Source organism: Schistocerca gregaria, chromosome 1, assembly GCF_023897955.1.
Source record: "Schistocerca gregaria isolate iqSchGreg1 chromosome 1, iqSchGreg1.2, whole genome shotgun sequence".
Lineage (NCBI taxonomy): Eukaryota > Metazoa > Arthropoda > Insecta > Orthoptera > Acrididae > Schistocerca > Schistocerca gregaria.
This window is the reverse complement of record NC_064920.1, coordinates 329,260,408-329,279,021: the sequence shown is the minus strand read 5'-3', so window position 1 is coordinate 329,279,021 and position 18,614 is coordinate 329,260,408. Positions and strand designations below refer to the sequence as shown.

Here is an 18,614-nt window from a genome sequence, read left to right as displayed (position 1 = left end):
GTTTTTTCCATATCTCAATCGCTGCAAAGCGATTTAGAAAAGATTGCTGTATGGTGTGTCAGGTGGCAGTTGACGCTAAATAACGAAAAGTGTGAGATGATCCACATGAGTTCCAAAAGAAATCCGTTGGAATTCGATTACTCGATAAACAGTACAATTCTCAAGGCTGTCAATTCAACTAAGTACCTGGGTGTTAAAATTACGAACAACTTCACTTGTAAGGACCACATAGATAATATTGTCGGGAAGGCGAGCCAAAGGTTGCGTTTCATTGGCAGGACACTTAGAAGATGCAACAAGTCCACTAAAGAGACAGCTTACACTACACTCGTTCGTCCTGTGTTAGAATATTGCTGCGCGGTGTGGGATCCTTACCAGGTGGGATTGACGGAGGACATCGAAAGGGTGCAAAAAAGGGCAGCTCGTTTTGTATTATCGCGTTATAGGGGAGAGAGTGTGGCAGATATGATACACGAGTTGGGATGGAAGTCATTACAGCATAGACGTTTTTCGTCGCGGCGAGACCTTTTTACGAAATTTCAGTCACCAACTTTCTCTTCCGAATGCGAAAATATTTTGTTGAGCCCAACCTACATAGGTAGGAATGATCATCAAAATAAAATAAGAGAAATCAGAGCTCGAACAGAAAGGTTTAGGTGTTCGTTTTTCCCGCTCGCTGTTCGGGAGTGGATTAGTAGAGAGATAGTATGATTGTGGTTCGATGAACCCTCTGCCAAGCACTTAAATGTGAATTGCAGAGTAGTCATGTAGATGTAGATGTAGATAGAGACAGGAGGGTTATTAAGGTAAGTAAATCAATAAGGAATGATAATAATAAGGTAGGCAAATTAATTTCCCAAACGCCGTGAGTTAGTAAAGTATTAAAGTTTTATGCCTTTTCACATGAAAACAACTCCAAGTGAGAGTGCTGCGAATTCCTCACAAGGGATCACAGATAGCCAACCGCACGACGCTTGTTTATAGTGAGGCACGGGACATAATGCACGCGCGGAGAGTTAAGTTGTCCTGGTTACCTTTTCGTCATATCATAGTTGTGAACCGGGAAGAGTGAAGGTGTCCAGCACGAGCCTTATAGAAGTCAATCGGAAAGAGTTGTTTTCCGTCATTAGGCTGCAGCGAACCTCGCTGATACATGAAGTGATTTTTCCATCGTTAATGCGCCGAATGAAATACGTTTTGTGAATGAATACAGTGTCCTTTCGTAAGTAAGATATGACGAGTACCGTATGTAGTTTGTAGTAATTAGCTCGTCTTTTTATGCTTTAGTAACTAGTTATTGTTTGTTGTGTCATATCTTTCGAGATACGAACCCGGGTTCTTCGAGTCCCAGCCTGTTACCTAGGCCGGTGCGCTATCAGCGCTGTCGCCGAATAGCGTTTACCATGTGCGTACAGAAGCGGCAGTTATATAAGTTTCTTTCCTCGATTTCTGGAAAAGTTTGCGTTTGCGGACCCCGTACCCGATGATGCATAATGCTCTATTTACAATTATCTATCGATCCCTCCAATTTTGAGTCGATTGCTCTTCACAACCTTTAGGGGTGATTTTCTCAAAACTTCGGGGGTGTTGACCCAAATAACGTAGATTCCTTCGTTATAGGTTCTACACAAGCGACCTGCCAAATTTGAGCCGAATCCGTTGGCCGTGTCTGAGGCCTTCCCCTTGTTAGTTCCACCACAATGGATTTTTTGACTGCCTCTTTCACTTTTAATACTACACTTTGACTGACTGATAAACAGGGCTGTGCGACTGCCACCTAGTATTTTGAGGTCCATAACGTGAATCACGTCGTGTAAATAAAGTACACCAGTGGCCTCCTGGAACCCCCATAGCCCATTACTTCTAAGTAACTATTTTTAACGTGATACACTATATTGATTTTTCCCAAGTGTTGCAGTAAGTATATTTTCTGTTTGTACAAATACCTTTTTCCGTTGTCTACTGGCATGTATATTTTGTTTTGGATGTCATGTGACGTAATATGTGTCCTGTAATAATTCCTTTTTTTGCGTTACGACAGATTCGATGATGGCACGGCAGATTCGATGATGTCAGTCTGTTTAAACGCGTACTGTATGTGCCCAGACACTTCAATTTGTATAAGGGGTTCATCACAACCATCGACCTTTATAACGACTTTCTGCCTTCCATTTCCAAGTACAATTATAAGTCCATATATATATATATATATATATATATATATATATATATATATATATATATATATGTGTGTGTGTGTGTGTGTGTGTGTGTGTGTGTGTGTGACTCCTGTGACACCAATAACTGAAGTTTGGATAGATAGTGTTGTAACGTGACCGTATCCTTGGAGACAGATGTCTCCTCACATTTTTTGTTGACAGACTGATGACTGAAATTCTTTATATGTAAATTAATATCAGAAAATGTCCCTTAGCTCGGTATTCCTTTGATGCAGTGTTTCAATATAAGAGTACATAATGAAAACAAATTTTCCAAACGGGTATTACGTTGCTCTTACGACCAAGTAAAGGCGAATGTTTAGTTACTTCGTTGCTCTGAACCCCTGGTGACTGTTGACGTGATTACTGTATAGGAGCATGTGGACGCACGTGAGGGAAGTGACGGCAACTTAGTGTGCCGGTATCTGCGAAGGGATCGACGACGGATGGCGTCGGAATGTGCACAACAACATTGATAAAACCGACATTTGGGGCAGAATATCGAAGTTGCAGGAAAGGAGAAAGTATTACAAGTAAAATAATGAAAAAATTATATCTGGCAAAGTGTCTGACGTGATTAACCAAAGCGGTACTCTCGGTATTACTTTTATATGTCAAAGTTTGGAGCCCACAAACGAAGTGAAAAATAATCATTTACAACCCAAAACGAATAATTATGGGATACTTCTTTAGACTATTTCTCACAAAATATCACCACACAACGAGCGACTGACTCAGGCAGGACTTGCCACCACCTCGAAGATGCGACATGCTGCCTAAGTGATGGCAACCAGGAGCGTATGCGTGCTGATCTGTAGGTATGCTTGGTGTCGTCAAGAGATACAAGAGTGACCACAGCTTACTAATCATGAAGATGTAAGAGAAAGAGTAATATGTCATGATTGAAAAATACTAATACGAATTTCTCACAGAAGGGTGGAAAAACTTGTAGAAGCCGACCTCGCGGAAGAACAGTCTGGATTCTGGAGAAATGTGGGAACACGTAAGGCAATGTTGACCCTACGACTTATCTTAGGTTAAGGAAAGACAGGCCTACGTTTATAGACTTCGAGAAAGCTTTTGACGATGTTGACTGAAATACTCATTTTGAAATTCTGAATGTATCGGGGGTAAGATGCAGGAAGCAAAAGGCTGTTTACAACTGTTTACCGAAACCAGACAGCAGTAGTAAGAGTTGAGGGACATGAAAGAGAAAAAGTTGTTGAGAAGGGGGTAAGACAGAGTTGCAGCCCATCCCCGATGTTATTCAATCTACACACAGGAGGAAGCAGTAAAGGAAAACAAAGAAAAACTTGGGGTCGAAATTAAAGTTCACGGAAAAGAAATAAAAAGTTTGAGTTAGCATATGCCACTGCAACTGTCAGAGACAGCAAAGCATTTGGAAGAACAGTTGAACGGAATGTACATTGTCTTCAAAGCAAGATATAAGATGAACATCAACAAGAGCAAAACAAGGATAATCTAATTAGTCGAATTAAATATTATGATGCTAAGGAAGTGAGATAAGGAAAGCAGAAGATGAGGATTTCTATTTGGGCAGCAAAATAACTGTCGATTGCTGAAGCTGAGAGGATAATGAAAGGGAAACTTAACGTTTTCCCTCAAAAAATTTAACTATGACAACCTTTGAAAGACAGCGATGTGCTGACGTCTTCGGTCTTCGGTTTCTTTCAGCAGAAGTTCAGAGATCCGATCGTTGTCCGCGACACCTTAACATTCAGTGAACATAGTGTGATATGGCCCTTTTATAGTTACGATCTCTACCCTTGCTATTATTTGTCATGAAGTTATCTAAACAAAAAAGACTACAAAGATGCACATGCAACACTCAAGGATCTAGAGACTGCAATTTCCAGAGAGATTCGCGCAGTCTAAAATGTTGTTATCCAGAAGGTCACCACGGGATTCGGTTCACGTCTCTACACACTCACTGCTGCGGAAGAAAAACACTTTGAAAACCCTCTGCATTAAATTTCAGGTTGTCTGCTGCAGCACAAATGCGATAACAAGAATCTGACATCCCATGTTATGTCGTAGTAGGTAAAAACTGTCTAACAGCTATTTTGCACCACCGTGTATTTACTACGCTCTTGCTCATAAATTAAGGATAACTGCAGAATGTCGTGCCACACAACGTGGCACTACACAAAACTGGCGCTAATAGCATTGGCACGTAGGGAACACACAAGACACACATCTATAAGTCCACGCTGTTGCTGAAAAGTTGAGAAAACCGTCCCGAAACACATGTGCTACAAAACGCCACTGTTTTCTGTGCATGTACCCCGACATCAATATGGGATATGATCACCATGCACACGTACACAGGCCGCACAACGGCATACTCTGGATCATGTGGTCAAGCAGCTGTTGGGGTATAGCCTCCCATTCTTGCACCAGTGCCTGTCGGAGCTCCTGAAGTGTCGTAGGGGTTTGAAGACGTGGAGCCATACGTCGACCGAGAGCATCCCAGACGTGCTCGATGAGGTTTAGATCTGGAGAACAGGCAGGTCGCTTCATTCGCCTGATATCTTCTACTTCAAGATACTCCTCCACGATGGCAGCTCGGTGGGGCCGTGCGTTACCATCCATCAGGAGGAAGTTGGGTCCCACTGCACCCCTGAAAAGGCAGAAATACCAGTGCAAAATGAGGTCCCGATACATCTGACCTGTTACGCTTCCTCTGTCAAACACATGCAGGGGTGTACGTCCACGAATCACAATCCCACCCCACACTATCAAACCACGACCTCCATACAGGCCCTTTCAAGGACATTAAGGGGTTGTTATCTGGTTCCTGGTTCACGCCAGATGAAAACCCATCGAGAATCACTGTTCAGAGTATATCTGGACTCGTCCGTGAACATAACCTGAAACCACTGTTCCAATGACCATGTGCTCTGTTCTTGACACGAGGCTTTACGGGCTCTCCTGTGACTAGGGGCACCTTGCAGGTCTCCGGGCGAATAAACCATGTCTGTTCAGTCGTCTGTAGACTGTGTGTCTGGAGAAAACTGTTGCAGTGGCGGAGGTAAAGTCCCGAACAAGGCTACCTGCCGTACTCCGTGGTCGTCTGCGGGCACTGATGGTGAGATATCGGTCTTCTTGTGGTGTTGTACACTGTGGACGTCCCGTACTGTAGCGCCTGAACACCTTTCCTGTCTGCTGGAATCGTTGCCACAATCTTGAGATCACACTTTGTGGCACATGGAGGGCCCGTGCTACTACCTGCTGTGTTTGACCAGCCTCCAGTCGCCCTAGTATTGTACCCCTCATAAAGTCATCAATATGTGTTCTTTGAGCCATTTTCAACACGCCGTCACCACTAGCACGTTTGAAAACGTCTGCACACTTACTCGCTGGATCGCGCTCTGACATGCAAACCGCCCACCAGAGCGTTGTTTCACAAATATCAGCATTATCCTTAATTTATGAGCATGAGTGTAGTTAGTGTCTGAATTTGATGCCTATATGTAATGTAAGAATGACTGCTACTTTCAGTTTTGTCGCTTTATGTGCTCTCAGTAGGCATTTTAAGATAATACATCGTCAGAGCGATGAAAAACATAAGCACTATAACCTGTCCTCTATCATAAATCTATAAAGCAAAAGATCAAAACCATATTCTAAATTTCTCACAATTAATGTGTATTTAATTGGATATACACGTACGGAAGTTGTACGGTAATACAGTAACTGCAATGTCTGTGTATTTATTTCATATCAGACTGGCTACTATTAACCTGTATGTAGTTTTCAAAGGTTCACATTGCACGTTTAATTTTATTTCTAATATTTCATTTCCTACTGCATATGCAGGTGCTGAGGTTAAATTAATTAATTTGCCTAAATAGACTTAATAATGGTAGCGATGTTCCGAGTTGCCATAAATATGCCTTTGTCATTATCTCCTGTCTGACATCAGAGATGTATTTCTGAGAAGCCCATAACTTTAGCTGAAGACAGTTGCCGGCAGGAGGATGCTCTGTTAAACTCGCCGGTCCACTCTGCCGTCGCTATCTGTGGTAGCTGCGAATATGACAGCGCACTCCAGTTCATATTTAATAAAATTATTTTAACAATTAAGACAACAAAAGATACGTCTCTAAATACACATGTATGAACCCAAGGTTGGTTTTAACAAGGTTTTTTGGTGGAACAAAAATGTTAATAGATTCAATAAACACCCGTACTATTACGGCTTAGTCTCTCTGTGACGTTATTCTAATGATTACAAAAGCTTGCCAAATTTAAAAATAACACTTACCAGTATGACGTTGTACCCCACCTGGCACTGACGGAGATGCGTGCACTGATTAGATTGGGAAAGGTGTAGTAAATCGCTATATCCCCTCCTCCGACAAGATGGCAACAACTGTGTAATTCATCTTTTGACATTCTGGGTTCGGGCACTAGGAAGAAGTTGACACCCAAACTGATCCCACACATATTCTATCAGGAACAGTTCTGTGGATCTTGCTGACCATGAGAGTATCTCAGTATCATACAAACAGTTACTAGAGATGTGTGTCATATATGGCTGAGCATTGTCCTGTCGAAAAAGGCACCACGATAGTGTTGCATGAGAGGTAACACCAGAGGACGATGGATGGCCATGACATACTGTTGAGCCATTAGAGTTTCTATAGACTTGAAGAAATACGCCGTGCTCACTACACATATCGCCAGGAGTAACGCTGCTGTCCCTCCCTGAAACATTGAAGAACTGCTCCTCTACCCATGTCACCGCTATATACACCGACGATGGTCAACAGTGATGTTTCAGAGCCGCAGTTCACCACTGAACTCAATGCGACGCCATTCATCAAAAGTCCATGCTTCGGATTCACAACATCACCTCAAATGCACGCGTTTACAGGTTGGTGTTAACGATAGTCTTTGCCTAGGACAGGGTTGGGTTGGGTTGTTTGGGGAAGAAGACCAGACAGCGAGGTCATCGGTTTTACCGGATTAGGGAAGGCCGGGCAAGGGAGTCGGCCGTGCCCTTCGAAAGGAACCATCCCGGCATTTGCCAGGAGCGATTTAGGGAAATCACGGAAAACCTAAATCAGGATGGGCGGATGCGGGATTGAACCGTCGTCCTCCCGAATGCGAGTCCAGTGTCTAACCACTGCGCCCCCTCGCTCGGTTTTGCCTACGACGGTGATTCCGTAATTTGGTTGCTGATAGCCTCCTACTAGTGGTGCAGCATGGCACAGAAAGTTACAGGGAAGCCATTACTTGTTGTCGGAAGACAGATGCATGTGTGAATGGATCATGGTGTGCTCGGTGCAAAATAAGACAATCTCCCTTGTAGTTGTCAGACATGGTCGACAAAGAGTATGCCTGTTGCCACGTTCCCATGCAGTCCAACATCCGAGCACTGTAATATCCAACGACCCCACAAATCTACATACTTCATGACTGGACCAGCCGGCCAAATTAAGACACCATGAACCCCCCTTCAGACTGTGTCAGCTACGGATATCACTGTCTATCATGCGTAGGCAGCATCACTGCATCCTTCAGACTGATCACACAGTATATGATTCATGATTCTGTCTACCGGGCCTGTTAAAAACTAAAAACAAACAATTCCAATGCACTCTGGTGTCGGTTCTACCTGTCAGAGAAAAAGCAGCTCCTATCGTTTTGATACCCACTAATTGTGTGTCTATGTGTACGAAGTTACACTGACGTCTGGCCATGTCTTCTGGGTACTTCACTTTTTCTGTCAGGTTGTGTATTTGAATGGTAGGGAGCACATTTATTCAAAACTTTGCGCTCCACAAATCTTTACTATGCGTCAATAAATAATAAATGCAGTTGTAATTTGTCTGCCTAATGCGAAACTTCGTGTAATTCTCACTAATTAAGATACAGAACATGTTTAGTCTACAATCAATATACGCCCTTCTCGTTACTGGTGGATAAAATGGGTCATTATCTCATTACCTGTTATATGTTTCTCTTACTTACGCCACTCACACATCATCAAGTAGAGTCCAAACAGCTAATAATCTTCAGTCTGACGTAATTACCTTCCCTAACTAAATAGCTCTAAACCTCTTCAACTCTTCATTTCTTGAAATATCTTTCAGGTTAACTCAGCTTCTTCTCTCATATGTTGGTCCACCTTTCTTATTTCCTGATCCACATCCACAGGCTTTAAATAGTTTCTACATACACGATGCCTCAGCTTACAATTCGTCGCTCCATACTAACACAACACCATCACTGCCCGCCGCAACACACATTATTACATCTTCAATTTCTCAGTACAGCTTCACTTTTTCTCCTTCCAATATTTTCTTTTGCACCATTCTCGAAATGTCACCATCTCAACGTTCCTTCCATATATGTCAGTGTGACCATCCTCCCACCTCCCCTCCCCCAACCACAGATATCAATCTCGACCTAATGGGCGTAGCGCTAGCGTAGCTAAGTACATTACATACACTCGAGCTAAAATAGTTCTTTAACCGCCAGAGTCGGTGTGATCCATTAGCGCTGTTTAATTTCTTTGTGACGTATTGCTTTACTATTCTGGTTAGTTTCAGCATGTTGGTGACTTTCATATTGCCTAACTAGTTCTTTTTTTCCATTTCTGACAAGCTTTTCTTAATCATCCCTAGTAGAGGCGTTGTTACTAGCTGGTTCATACATCGGGCAGCTGATCCTCAGGGATGTTTTGTTTCTAACTTGTTTTGCAACAAAGCTAATCAAATTGCAGCAGCGTTCTAACCGTATCTATCTGTGACCATACCATAAGGGAAACGTCTCTGTGAGCTGATCGTAAGGTTAATCTGATATTGTTCTTAATGGTAGCCTGTTTTTAGTTTTTGTATCTTCCCTACACTTATCTATCTCGCAACATAGAGCTCCTTGAACAACAGTTGTCTGTGCCTTTGCGGCCTAAGCCCATCTTGAATCGTTTTCAGTGGTGTTATACAGGGTGAACTTTAATAAGCCCGACAAATTTCAGGGACGGATTCCTGAATGGAAATGGAGGAAAAAATATTCTACCAACATGTGTCCGAAATTGCGCCATAGTCAAGGTAGATGGTGCTGAAAATTAAAGTTCCTCTGACCACGTTCCGTGTGTTCGTTGTGTATTGCAGGTTGCGTGACTGATGCCGCGTACTGTAAGCAGCAGAATGGTCCGGTATTCATAACGGAAATAAGCCGAGATGGTGTTTGTGTACGGCCAAGCAAATGGAAACGGTCCAGATGCAACATGATTATACATGAACAAGTACCACATCACACAAAATTTCAAGCCCTTTTTGGGTGTTTGTATAATCATGGCTCCTTTCAGACAGACGTACGTGTAGGGAGTCGGCGGACTGCGCGTACACCAGATTTGGACGGGTTTCTGCAAGATACTGGGACGAACTCTAGTACCAGCTCCAGACAAGTGGCCGGCCAACATGATATAAGCCAAGGTACGATTATGTGTATCCTGTGTGCGTCTCACGGAAACCACTTTCAATACCTGTTGTGAAGCGGATGCGATGCAGCTCTTTACTCCGTTCCGGGACGATTTGTTGTCTTCGCATGCACACCACCCATTTACGGACCCATGTTCATATGACCTTCCTTTCATCTATTTCCGGCCAGGAAACCGTCCCTGCAGATGGTTTTATTAGTGCTCACCCCGTATACAGAGAATGGACTAAAAATATGGATACACCGAAAACATAATACATTACCATGCCTAATATGGTTTAAAAAACGTTGGCATTCAAAACTGTTTGCAGCCCCTCATAATGGATTAATAGATATCCTGCATAGTTTTCAAGGGAATCTGACACCATTCTTCCTGCAAAAGAGTGCCAAGTTTAGATGGATACGATCACGCACCCTTCTCTCCTAAATAGATCACAAAGGCCGAATAATAATGAGACCTGGTGAGTGTGATGGCCAGGGGAGATGTGGCAGTTCATTCACGTGCTCATAAAACTAGATCTGATCGATGACAGTTGTGTGAAAAGGGGGCTCTGTCGTCTTGAAACACAACATCAAAATTTGTGGAACAAACATTGTGTCACGGGGCAACCTGCTCATCCAAAATGGTCACATAATCACTGACTGTAATGCGACCTTGTAGAGTAGCCATGGGGCCCATTGAACACCACGATGTGGCTACCCATATCATCATCGAATCCCCTCTGTGTTTCACTCGGCCAGAAGTTGGAAACAGTGAAACAAGACTCATCCGACCCAATGAGATTTTTCCATTGCTCCACACTCAAGGTTATATCTCTTCGGCACCACGTTTTCATGTCAAGGGCATTTGCATCACTCATGAGCGGCTATGAAATTCCTGTTCACCTTGAAAATCCCAACTTACAAAGCTATCTTCGTGATTTTTGGTACTGACTAGATTCGCGAGTGCGACATGCAGTTCAGTAGTGAGTGCCATTTGCACCTCTTATTTTTCGTCATAGTCCCCTTCAGTTACCACCAGTCACTATCACTCATCACTCATTTTTGCCTGCGTTGTGACAGCGAATGATGCCTCCCGCCGCTTTCCCTGTATACTGTACAAATCTTCCATACGACGCCACATCGGGTAGCTTGGCTAACACAATGCAAACATCAACAGTTTTGCCCACATTCTAATTCACTTGGTTCCAACGTAATGTACTCACAAGTACACACAGCACTATTCTGGCCACGACCGTCACTTGCAACATATTGAGGACACTGCATAGCTGCCATTAAAGGTTATTTTCAGCAGCGAAACCAGCAGGAGCGCCTAGCATCTGCATTTATTTTCAAGTATGCTTTTCTCATGGTCAGTCCAAATTTTTCTCCAACTCCTGGATTCCCTGCACACATCTACACTACTGGCCATTAAAATTTCTACACCAACAAGAAACGCAGATGATAAACTGGTATTCATTGGACAAATATATTATACTACAACTGACATGTGATTACATTTTCACGCAATTTGGGTGCATAGATCCTGAGAAATCCGTAACCAGAACAACCACCTCTGGCCCCAATAACGGCCTTGATACGCCTGCGCATTCAGTCAAACAGAGCTTGGACGGCGTGTACAGGTACAGCTGACCACGTAGCTTCAGCACGATACCACAGTTCTTTAAGAATAGTTACTGTGGTATTGTGACGATAGAGTTGTTTGGCCATCATTGACCAGAAGTTTTCAATTGGTGAGAGATCTGGAGAATGTGCTGGCCAGGGCACCAGTCGAACATTTGCTGTATGCAGAAAGGCCTGTACAGTTACTGCAACATGCGGTCGTGCATTATCCAGCTGAAATGTAGAGTTTCGCAGGGATCGAATGAAGGGTAGGGCCACGGGTCGTGACACATCTCAAATGTGACGCCCACTGTTCAAAGTGCAGTGCGAACAAGAGGTGACCAAGACCTGTAACCAGTGGCACCCCTTACCATCACGCCGGGTGACACGCCAGTATGACGATGACGAATACACGTTTCCAATGTGCGTTCACCGCGATGTCGCCAAACATGGATGCGACCATCATGATGCTGTAAACAGAACCTGGATTCATCCGAATAAATGACGCTTTGCCATTCGTGCTCCCATGTTCGTCGTTGAGTATACCATCGCAGGCGCTTCTGTCTGTGATGCAGCGTCAAGGGTAACCCTAACCATGGTCTCCGAGCAGATAGTCAATGCAGCTGCAAACGTCGTCGAACTGTTCGTGCAGATGGTTGTTGTCTTGCTAACGTCCCCATCTGTTGACTCAGCTGCCATACGCTAAATAAAACAAATGTTGACTCAGGGATCGAGGCGTAGATGCGCGATGCGTTACAGCCATGCGGATAAGATGCATGTCATCTCGACTACTAGCGATACGAGATCTTTGGGATCCAGCACGGCGTTCCGTTTTACTCTTCTCAACCCACCGACTCCATATTCTGCTAACAGTCACTAGATTTCGACCAATGAGAGCAGCAATGTCGCGATACGATAAACCGCAACTGCGATAGGCTACAATCCGACCTTTATCAAAGTCGGAAACGTGATGTTACGCATTTCTCCTCCATACACGAGGCATCACAACAACGTTTCACCAGGCAACGCCGGTCAACTGCTGTCTGTGTATGAGAAATCGCTTTGAAACTTTCCTCATGTCAGCACCTTGTAGGTGTTGCCACTGGCGCCAACCTTGTGTCAATGCTCTGAAAAGCTAATCATTTTCACATCACAGCATCTTCTTCCTGTCGGTTAAATTTCGCGTCTGTAGCACGTCATCTTAGTGGTGTAGCAATTTTAATGGCCAGTAGCGTAATTTACAACGTATGCCTTTTAATCTTAATATTTTTCATAACATTCTAGTTCTTTATCAATAATTTTGTTTAACTTCTAAGTTGTGTACCTTAACTATTTTTACGTGGGATATTGCATTGCCAAGTATTTGATTATTTATTGGCTAAGTTATCCTAGACGATTCCTTCATCCCTCCTACACTTTGGGCATATCCAAATATGTTCAAGCATCCTCCGCCTATCAATCCAGTTAGATTATTATTTAAATGCTACGCAATTTTGTGGGCTCAACAAGACCTAAATAGTTTTTGACGTTAGTATAATTTTAAGTTTTTTCATTGCATATGCTTTCCTTGCACGTACACTTCTCTTAGCCTGTTTTACATTATAGTTCACATTACATCAGGTGTATTAATTTATCATAAGAAACTTTTATGGTACTGAATGGATTCGCGAGTGCTACATGCAGTTCTGCAGTGAGTGACTTTTTCGCCTCTTATTTTTCGTCACAGTCCCCTTCAGTGGTTCTTACCCATGGAAGTCATGACAGCTTTATTACCACATCACCTATCAAAACACACAAACCATAATAAGTCCGACATCATATGAGAAAAAAATGTTGAGTGGATAAGCAAGTACACTATACACTGCAAATATGTGGCATATCTGAAGTGAAAAGTACAAAATGTCATGTCTGAGAAAGTTATTTTCATAAAAGGAACATTTTTTTATAACTTTCCAATACCATTTTCGTGCCAGTTTGTCCATTTACCGCTGAGAATGTTATTATTGTTATTTAATCAAGCCACCTAGGGGCAATTTTTTTATAGATATACACTCCTGGAAATGGAAAAAAGAACACATTGACACCGGTGTGTCAGACCCACCATACTTGCTCCGGACACTGCGAGACGGCTGTACAAGCAATGATCACACGCACGGCACAGCGGACACACCAGGAACCGCGGTGTTGGCCGTCGAATGGCGCTAGCTGCGCAGCATTTGTGCACCGCCGCCGTCAGTGTCAGCCAGTTTGCCGTGGCATACGGAGCTCCATCGCAGTCTTTAACACTGGTAGCATGCCGCGACAGCTTGGACGTGAACCGTATGTGCAGTTGACGGACTTTGAGCGAGGGCGTATAGTGGGCATGCGGGAGGCCGGGTGGACGTACCGCCGAATTGCTCAACACGTGGGGCGTGAGGTCTCCACAGTACATCGATGTTGTCGCCAGTGGTCGGCGGAAGGTGCACGTGCCCGTCGACCTGGGACCGGACCGCAGCGACCCACGGACGCACGCCAAGACCGTAGGATCCTACGCAGTGCCGTAGGGGACCGCACCGCCACTTCCCAGCAAATTAGGGACACTGTTGCTCCTGGGGTATCGGCGAGGACCATTCGCAACCGTCTCCATGAAGCTGGGCTACGGTCCCGCACACCGTTAGGCCGTCTTCCGCTCACGCCCCAACATCGTGCAGCCCGCCTCCAGTGGTGTCGCGACAGGCGTGAATGGAGGGACGAATGGAGACGTGTCGTCTTCAGCGATGAGAGTCGCTTCTGCCTTGGTGCCAATGATGGTCGTATGCGTGTTTGGCGCCGTGCAGATGAGCGCCACAATCAGGACTGCATACGACCGAGGCACACAGGGCCAACACCCTTCATCATGGTGTGGGGAGGGATCTCCTACACTGGCCGTACACCTATGGTGATCGTCGAGGGGACACTGAATAGTGCACGGTACATCCAAACCGTCATCGAACCGATCGTTCTACCATTCATAGACCGGCAAGGGAACTTGCTCTTCCAACAGGACAATGCACGTCCGCATGTATCCCGTGCCACCCAACGTGCTCTAGAAGGTGTAAGTCAACTACCCTGGCCAGCAAGATCTCCGGATCTGCTCCCCATTGAGCATGTTTGGGACTGGATGAAGCGTCGTCTCACACGGTCTGCACATCCAGCACGAACGCTGGTCCAACTGAGGCGCCAGGTGGAAATGGCATGGCAAGCCGTTCCACAGGACTACATCCAGCATCTCTACGATCGTCTCCATGGGAGAATATCAGCCTGCATTGCTGCGAAAGGTGGATATACACTGTACTAGTGCCGACATTGTGCATCCTCTGTTTCCTGTGTCTATGTGCCTGTGGTTCTGTCAGTGTGATCATGTGATGTATCTGACCCCAGGAATGAGTCAATAAAGTTTCCCCTTCCTGGGACAATGAATTCACGGTGTTCTTATTTCAATTTCCAGGAGTGTATTTTGTAACGGCAACTCCCGTTACTTGATCGTTGGTGCTGAGGACGACCATATATGACGCTATACTCTGTGTGAAGATCTTTAGTATGTTATGTATATCTTATGTTGAAAGTTTTTGTATAACTTTTTTGATCGTTACGCTGAGTGATCATTATACAATACACTTATTCTCTCATGAGTCTGTATTTTGTTTGGCAGACATTCTGAAAGTCGGCTTCGCTCGACACGTGTGACATATAATTTGTTGAACGACAAGTTGTTTGTTCACTTCAAACGACTCTTTCAGCAATGATAAAAGAAGTGCTCTCAATCTACATCATAGTCGCTGGGCTGCTTCACCATGACTTAGTGCCATGATTGTCAGGTAATTCAGTCAGTTATATACTAATATTTACTCACCTGTTGCCGGTACGCTCTTATACACATCCTCTTAATTTGACTTCTTTCGGATCATTATTTCTGACTTGCAGTGCTATAGATTTAGTATACATTTTCAATTATAAGTTTTGTAACCTGGAAGAACAGTTCTTTTTAGAGAGTAGTAGTTGCAGTAGTAATTATATTGCTTTCAGTGATGTGCGAGAATAAATGAATTGAATACCGCCTTGAAAAACCGTTTTACTCCCAAACTTTATTTGTGTGTATTTATTAAAAATATTTTCATAGTTGAAACATATGATTAATTTTTTAGACAGTTACTCTTTGTAACTACTCTTCGTCTGTTGAAATACCAATTTTTTCAAGGAATTTTCATTAATTTCTACACCTGCAGGTGTTTGGTATCAGTATCCATCCAAAGACAAGCACGTTACTCATATCATGTAGTGGATTAAACATGTCCAGAGAGAAACGTGGTACTGTACATAAGATGCAGTCTAATCTTCATCATTTATGCCGCTTAACTTTGTGTTGCTTTCATATATGAAGAAAAGATATATTTTAACACTTTTGCATACCTAAATCCTTAATATATTACAAAAAGAAAGTTTCGTTAACTTACAGAAAAAGACTATGCACACGTCTAACAATAACAACTGTTTAGCAACACTGAAGACTAAATTACATTTACAGGAAAAGACGAATTTCTTCAAAAATCGTAAAATGTGTTCGTTGCAGAATATTAGTGGTTTTCTGTTTCTCCACTTGACTATGTCTTATACTATGACGAGTCTTATCAGAAACTGTCAGCTTAGTGGCAGTAAACGAGCAGTGTACTACACTTTTCCGCTCCTGTGGAAGAAATGTGAATATTATGACGACCGAGTCTGGTATTACGAATTTGTTAACCTTCCAAATGCATCACTTCACTTGCAGTCGACTTCAGAGTTAGATTTATTTGCATTCACACGGTTCATTCTATTCTCCTTAAAAAATTCCTATGTGTCATTTCCGTGATGCAGTTTATAGATTTTGAGACAAATTGTCCCAGCGTAGAGACCAAATACAGGATCGCAAATTAATACCACTCGAGCATAATTTTTAGGCCACGCCAGATACATCAATAGTAATAATTTCAGACTCGTTCCTTTTGTGTCGTGGTAGTATTTCGCCTGCGGGACGAATAAAGTTCATGTTCGTCGTAGATGGATATTAAGTTCACCTCTGTTTCGAGTACTGTTTAAAATAATTGCATAATTTTTCATCATTTTTATAAAGAAAGGAGGTGTTATATTTGCTTTCATTAGATGTGGGCTTTCAAACTTCTTTTTTCTTCCCATGATTGTTTTTATTAATGTTTAGTCGGAAGCGTAAAATCAATAACCTTCCTAAAACGAAAATGTGATAGATAGCCTCGAGATAGAATGTCTTTTTTTTCATGACAATATTTTTCTCCGCGTCTTCATAAAAGTAACAAGTCAGTAGGTTTTAAAAACACATTGTGAAAATGATAGTGTGTCGACCACAAGTCACTGTTGCATTACTTCAGAGCTACTGCCTCAAAATTTGCGTCCTTTTCAAAGTGCATGCTGTTGCTGGTTTCTGAAGTGAGTGTCTGCTAAGATCACGTCCAGCAAGCTCCGAACTGCGGCGTACTTTTCAGGTGCTAGCCTTGCGTGTTGGTGACTGCTGCAGGAGCCGTGGCAGCTGCTGCGTCAGGTCCCGGTTGAAAAGAAGCGTACTGTGGAAGAGAGGGCATTCCGCCTGCACTATAAGGCATAGTGTCGAAGCAGCGCGCGAACGGCCAGGTAGGTAGGGGTATACAGCCGGAACTGCAGAAGTACTGTGGCGTCTGTGGTACATACATGTACCATGGTCGGTAGTAGTAGTCCGTGTAGAAGTAGGGCTGCCGTGGCGCCTGGAGGTAGTACATGTTCTGAAACACAAAGGCATTTACATGTAAACTGGCCCATTGGAGTAGACCGCGCAATAGCAGTAGGCTGGTGGTGGCATTCGCTGGTAGAAAAGTGGCTAAAACTTACGGGCACATACAAATACACTTGCCGATTGTAGTAGACCACGCAGTAGTAGCAGGCTATGATGTCAGAGGGTAGAACACAGGATGAAAAGTACAGGCATTTACATGTAAACGGGCTCATGGCAGCAGACAGGGCAGTAGCAGTAAGCTGATCGCAGCTCTGGCTGGTAGGACCTTGGCTGAAGCATACAGACACATACAAATACATTTGCCGATAGTAGTGTGCGAGTAGCAGTAGCAGGCCGACTGGGGTGACAGGTCGTGGTACACCAGGCACGTACATGTACACATGTAGTCGACCAGGTGGTAGTAGTAGACTCGGTAGTAGTTGTAGTAGGATGGCCACAGCACTGGCTGGTAGTACACGTGTTAAAACAATCGGGCACATACACATAGGCCGCCAGTTAGTAATAGACCAAATAGTAATAGTAGGATAGCCACAGCACTTGCTGGTTGTGTTGTGGCGGAAACGTATGGGCATGCAGACGTGGCAAGCAGACATAGCTGGTCACTAGGATGGTAGTATCAGCAGTAGTAGGTTAGCCGCTGCGCCATCTGGTAGTGCATGAGTTAAAACACATAGGCACCTCTCCCACATGCCATCGCAGTTCGGCAGTATGAAGGCTGTCGCTACAGACAGCCTCATGTAAACGTAAGCGGAGTTATTCCCCGTTGCGGATATGTATAAAATGTGTTTTAAAATCATGGATTTCCGAGACTGTAGTTGTTTGAATTCCAAACCTTATAACTTCATCGCATTCTAGCATCAGAACAAACAGGCCTACAAAAATGATTTCTTTGCTGACGTCTGTCACAAGCCGAGAACACATGTTTCAGAATTTCATTTGTAATATACAGAATCCGATCAAAAGTATTCAGGTACCTCTTAGTGGAAATTAATATGGGGTGTGTCCACGCCCACCTTTCGCCTTTATTATGGCTAGAACTATGCAGGTGATACTTTCAGAGAGGAGTTTGCAAGTCTCTGGACGAATGGCAATTCATTCTTCTTCAAAGAGCCGAAACCAGTGACGTTGGACGCTGTGCTCTTGGGAGAAATCGACATTCCGACTCATGCCAAAGGTCTTCCACTCAGTTCAGGCCAGGCCTTGTGGAGCTCAGCTCATTTTAGGAATGTTGTTGGCCACAAACCATTGCCTCAAAGATGCTGCTTCCTGACAGAGTACATTGTCTTGTGATACAGTCATCGTCTCCGCATTGCTCCTCTACTCTATGCAGCACACAATATTGTAGAACGTGTTCATACACTTCTGCACTCATCGTCTTCTTAAGCGGAATATAGGAATCACACTGTAACCAGAAGCAACAGCCCTATGCTGCAACTCGAACTCCTCTGTACTTCACGGCTGGCACTACACATGATGATGGGTAATGTTTTCTAGACTTCGTCAAACCAGAAACCTTCCAGCGGATT

At 43.7% G+C, this 18,614-nt stretch overlaps 1 protein-coding gene across 3 annotated transcripts in view; it reads right to left on the bottom strand.

Moving 5' to 3' along the window:
* Positions 1-18,614, bottom strand: part of LOC126344047 (uncharacterized) — a 524,480-nt gene that overhangs the window by 369,220 nt on the left and 136,646 nt on the right. For 2 of the 3 annotated variants that reach the window (XM_050001989.1, XM_050001991.1), the window contains one exon: positions 15,375-17,077. In XM_050001989.1, the coding sequence (XP_049857946.1) occupies positions 16,808-17,077 (270 nt within the window). In that variant the 3' untranslated portion in view covers positions 15,375-16,807. Of the gene's footprint in view, positions 1-15,374; positions 17,078-18,614 lie in introns of those variants that run through there. The other variant, XR_007565159.1, reaches the window with a different exon arrangement.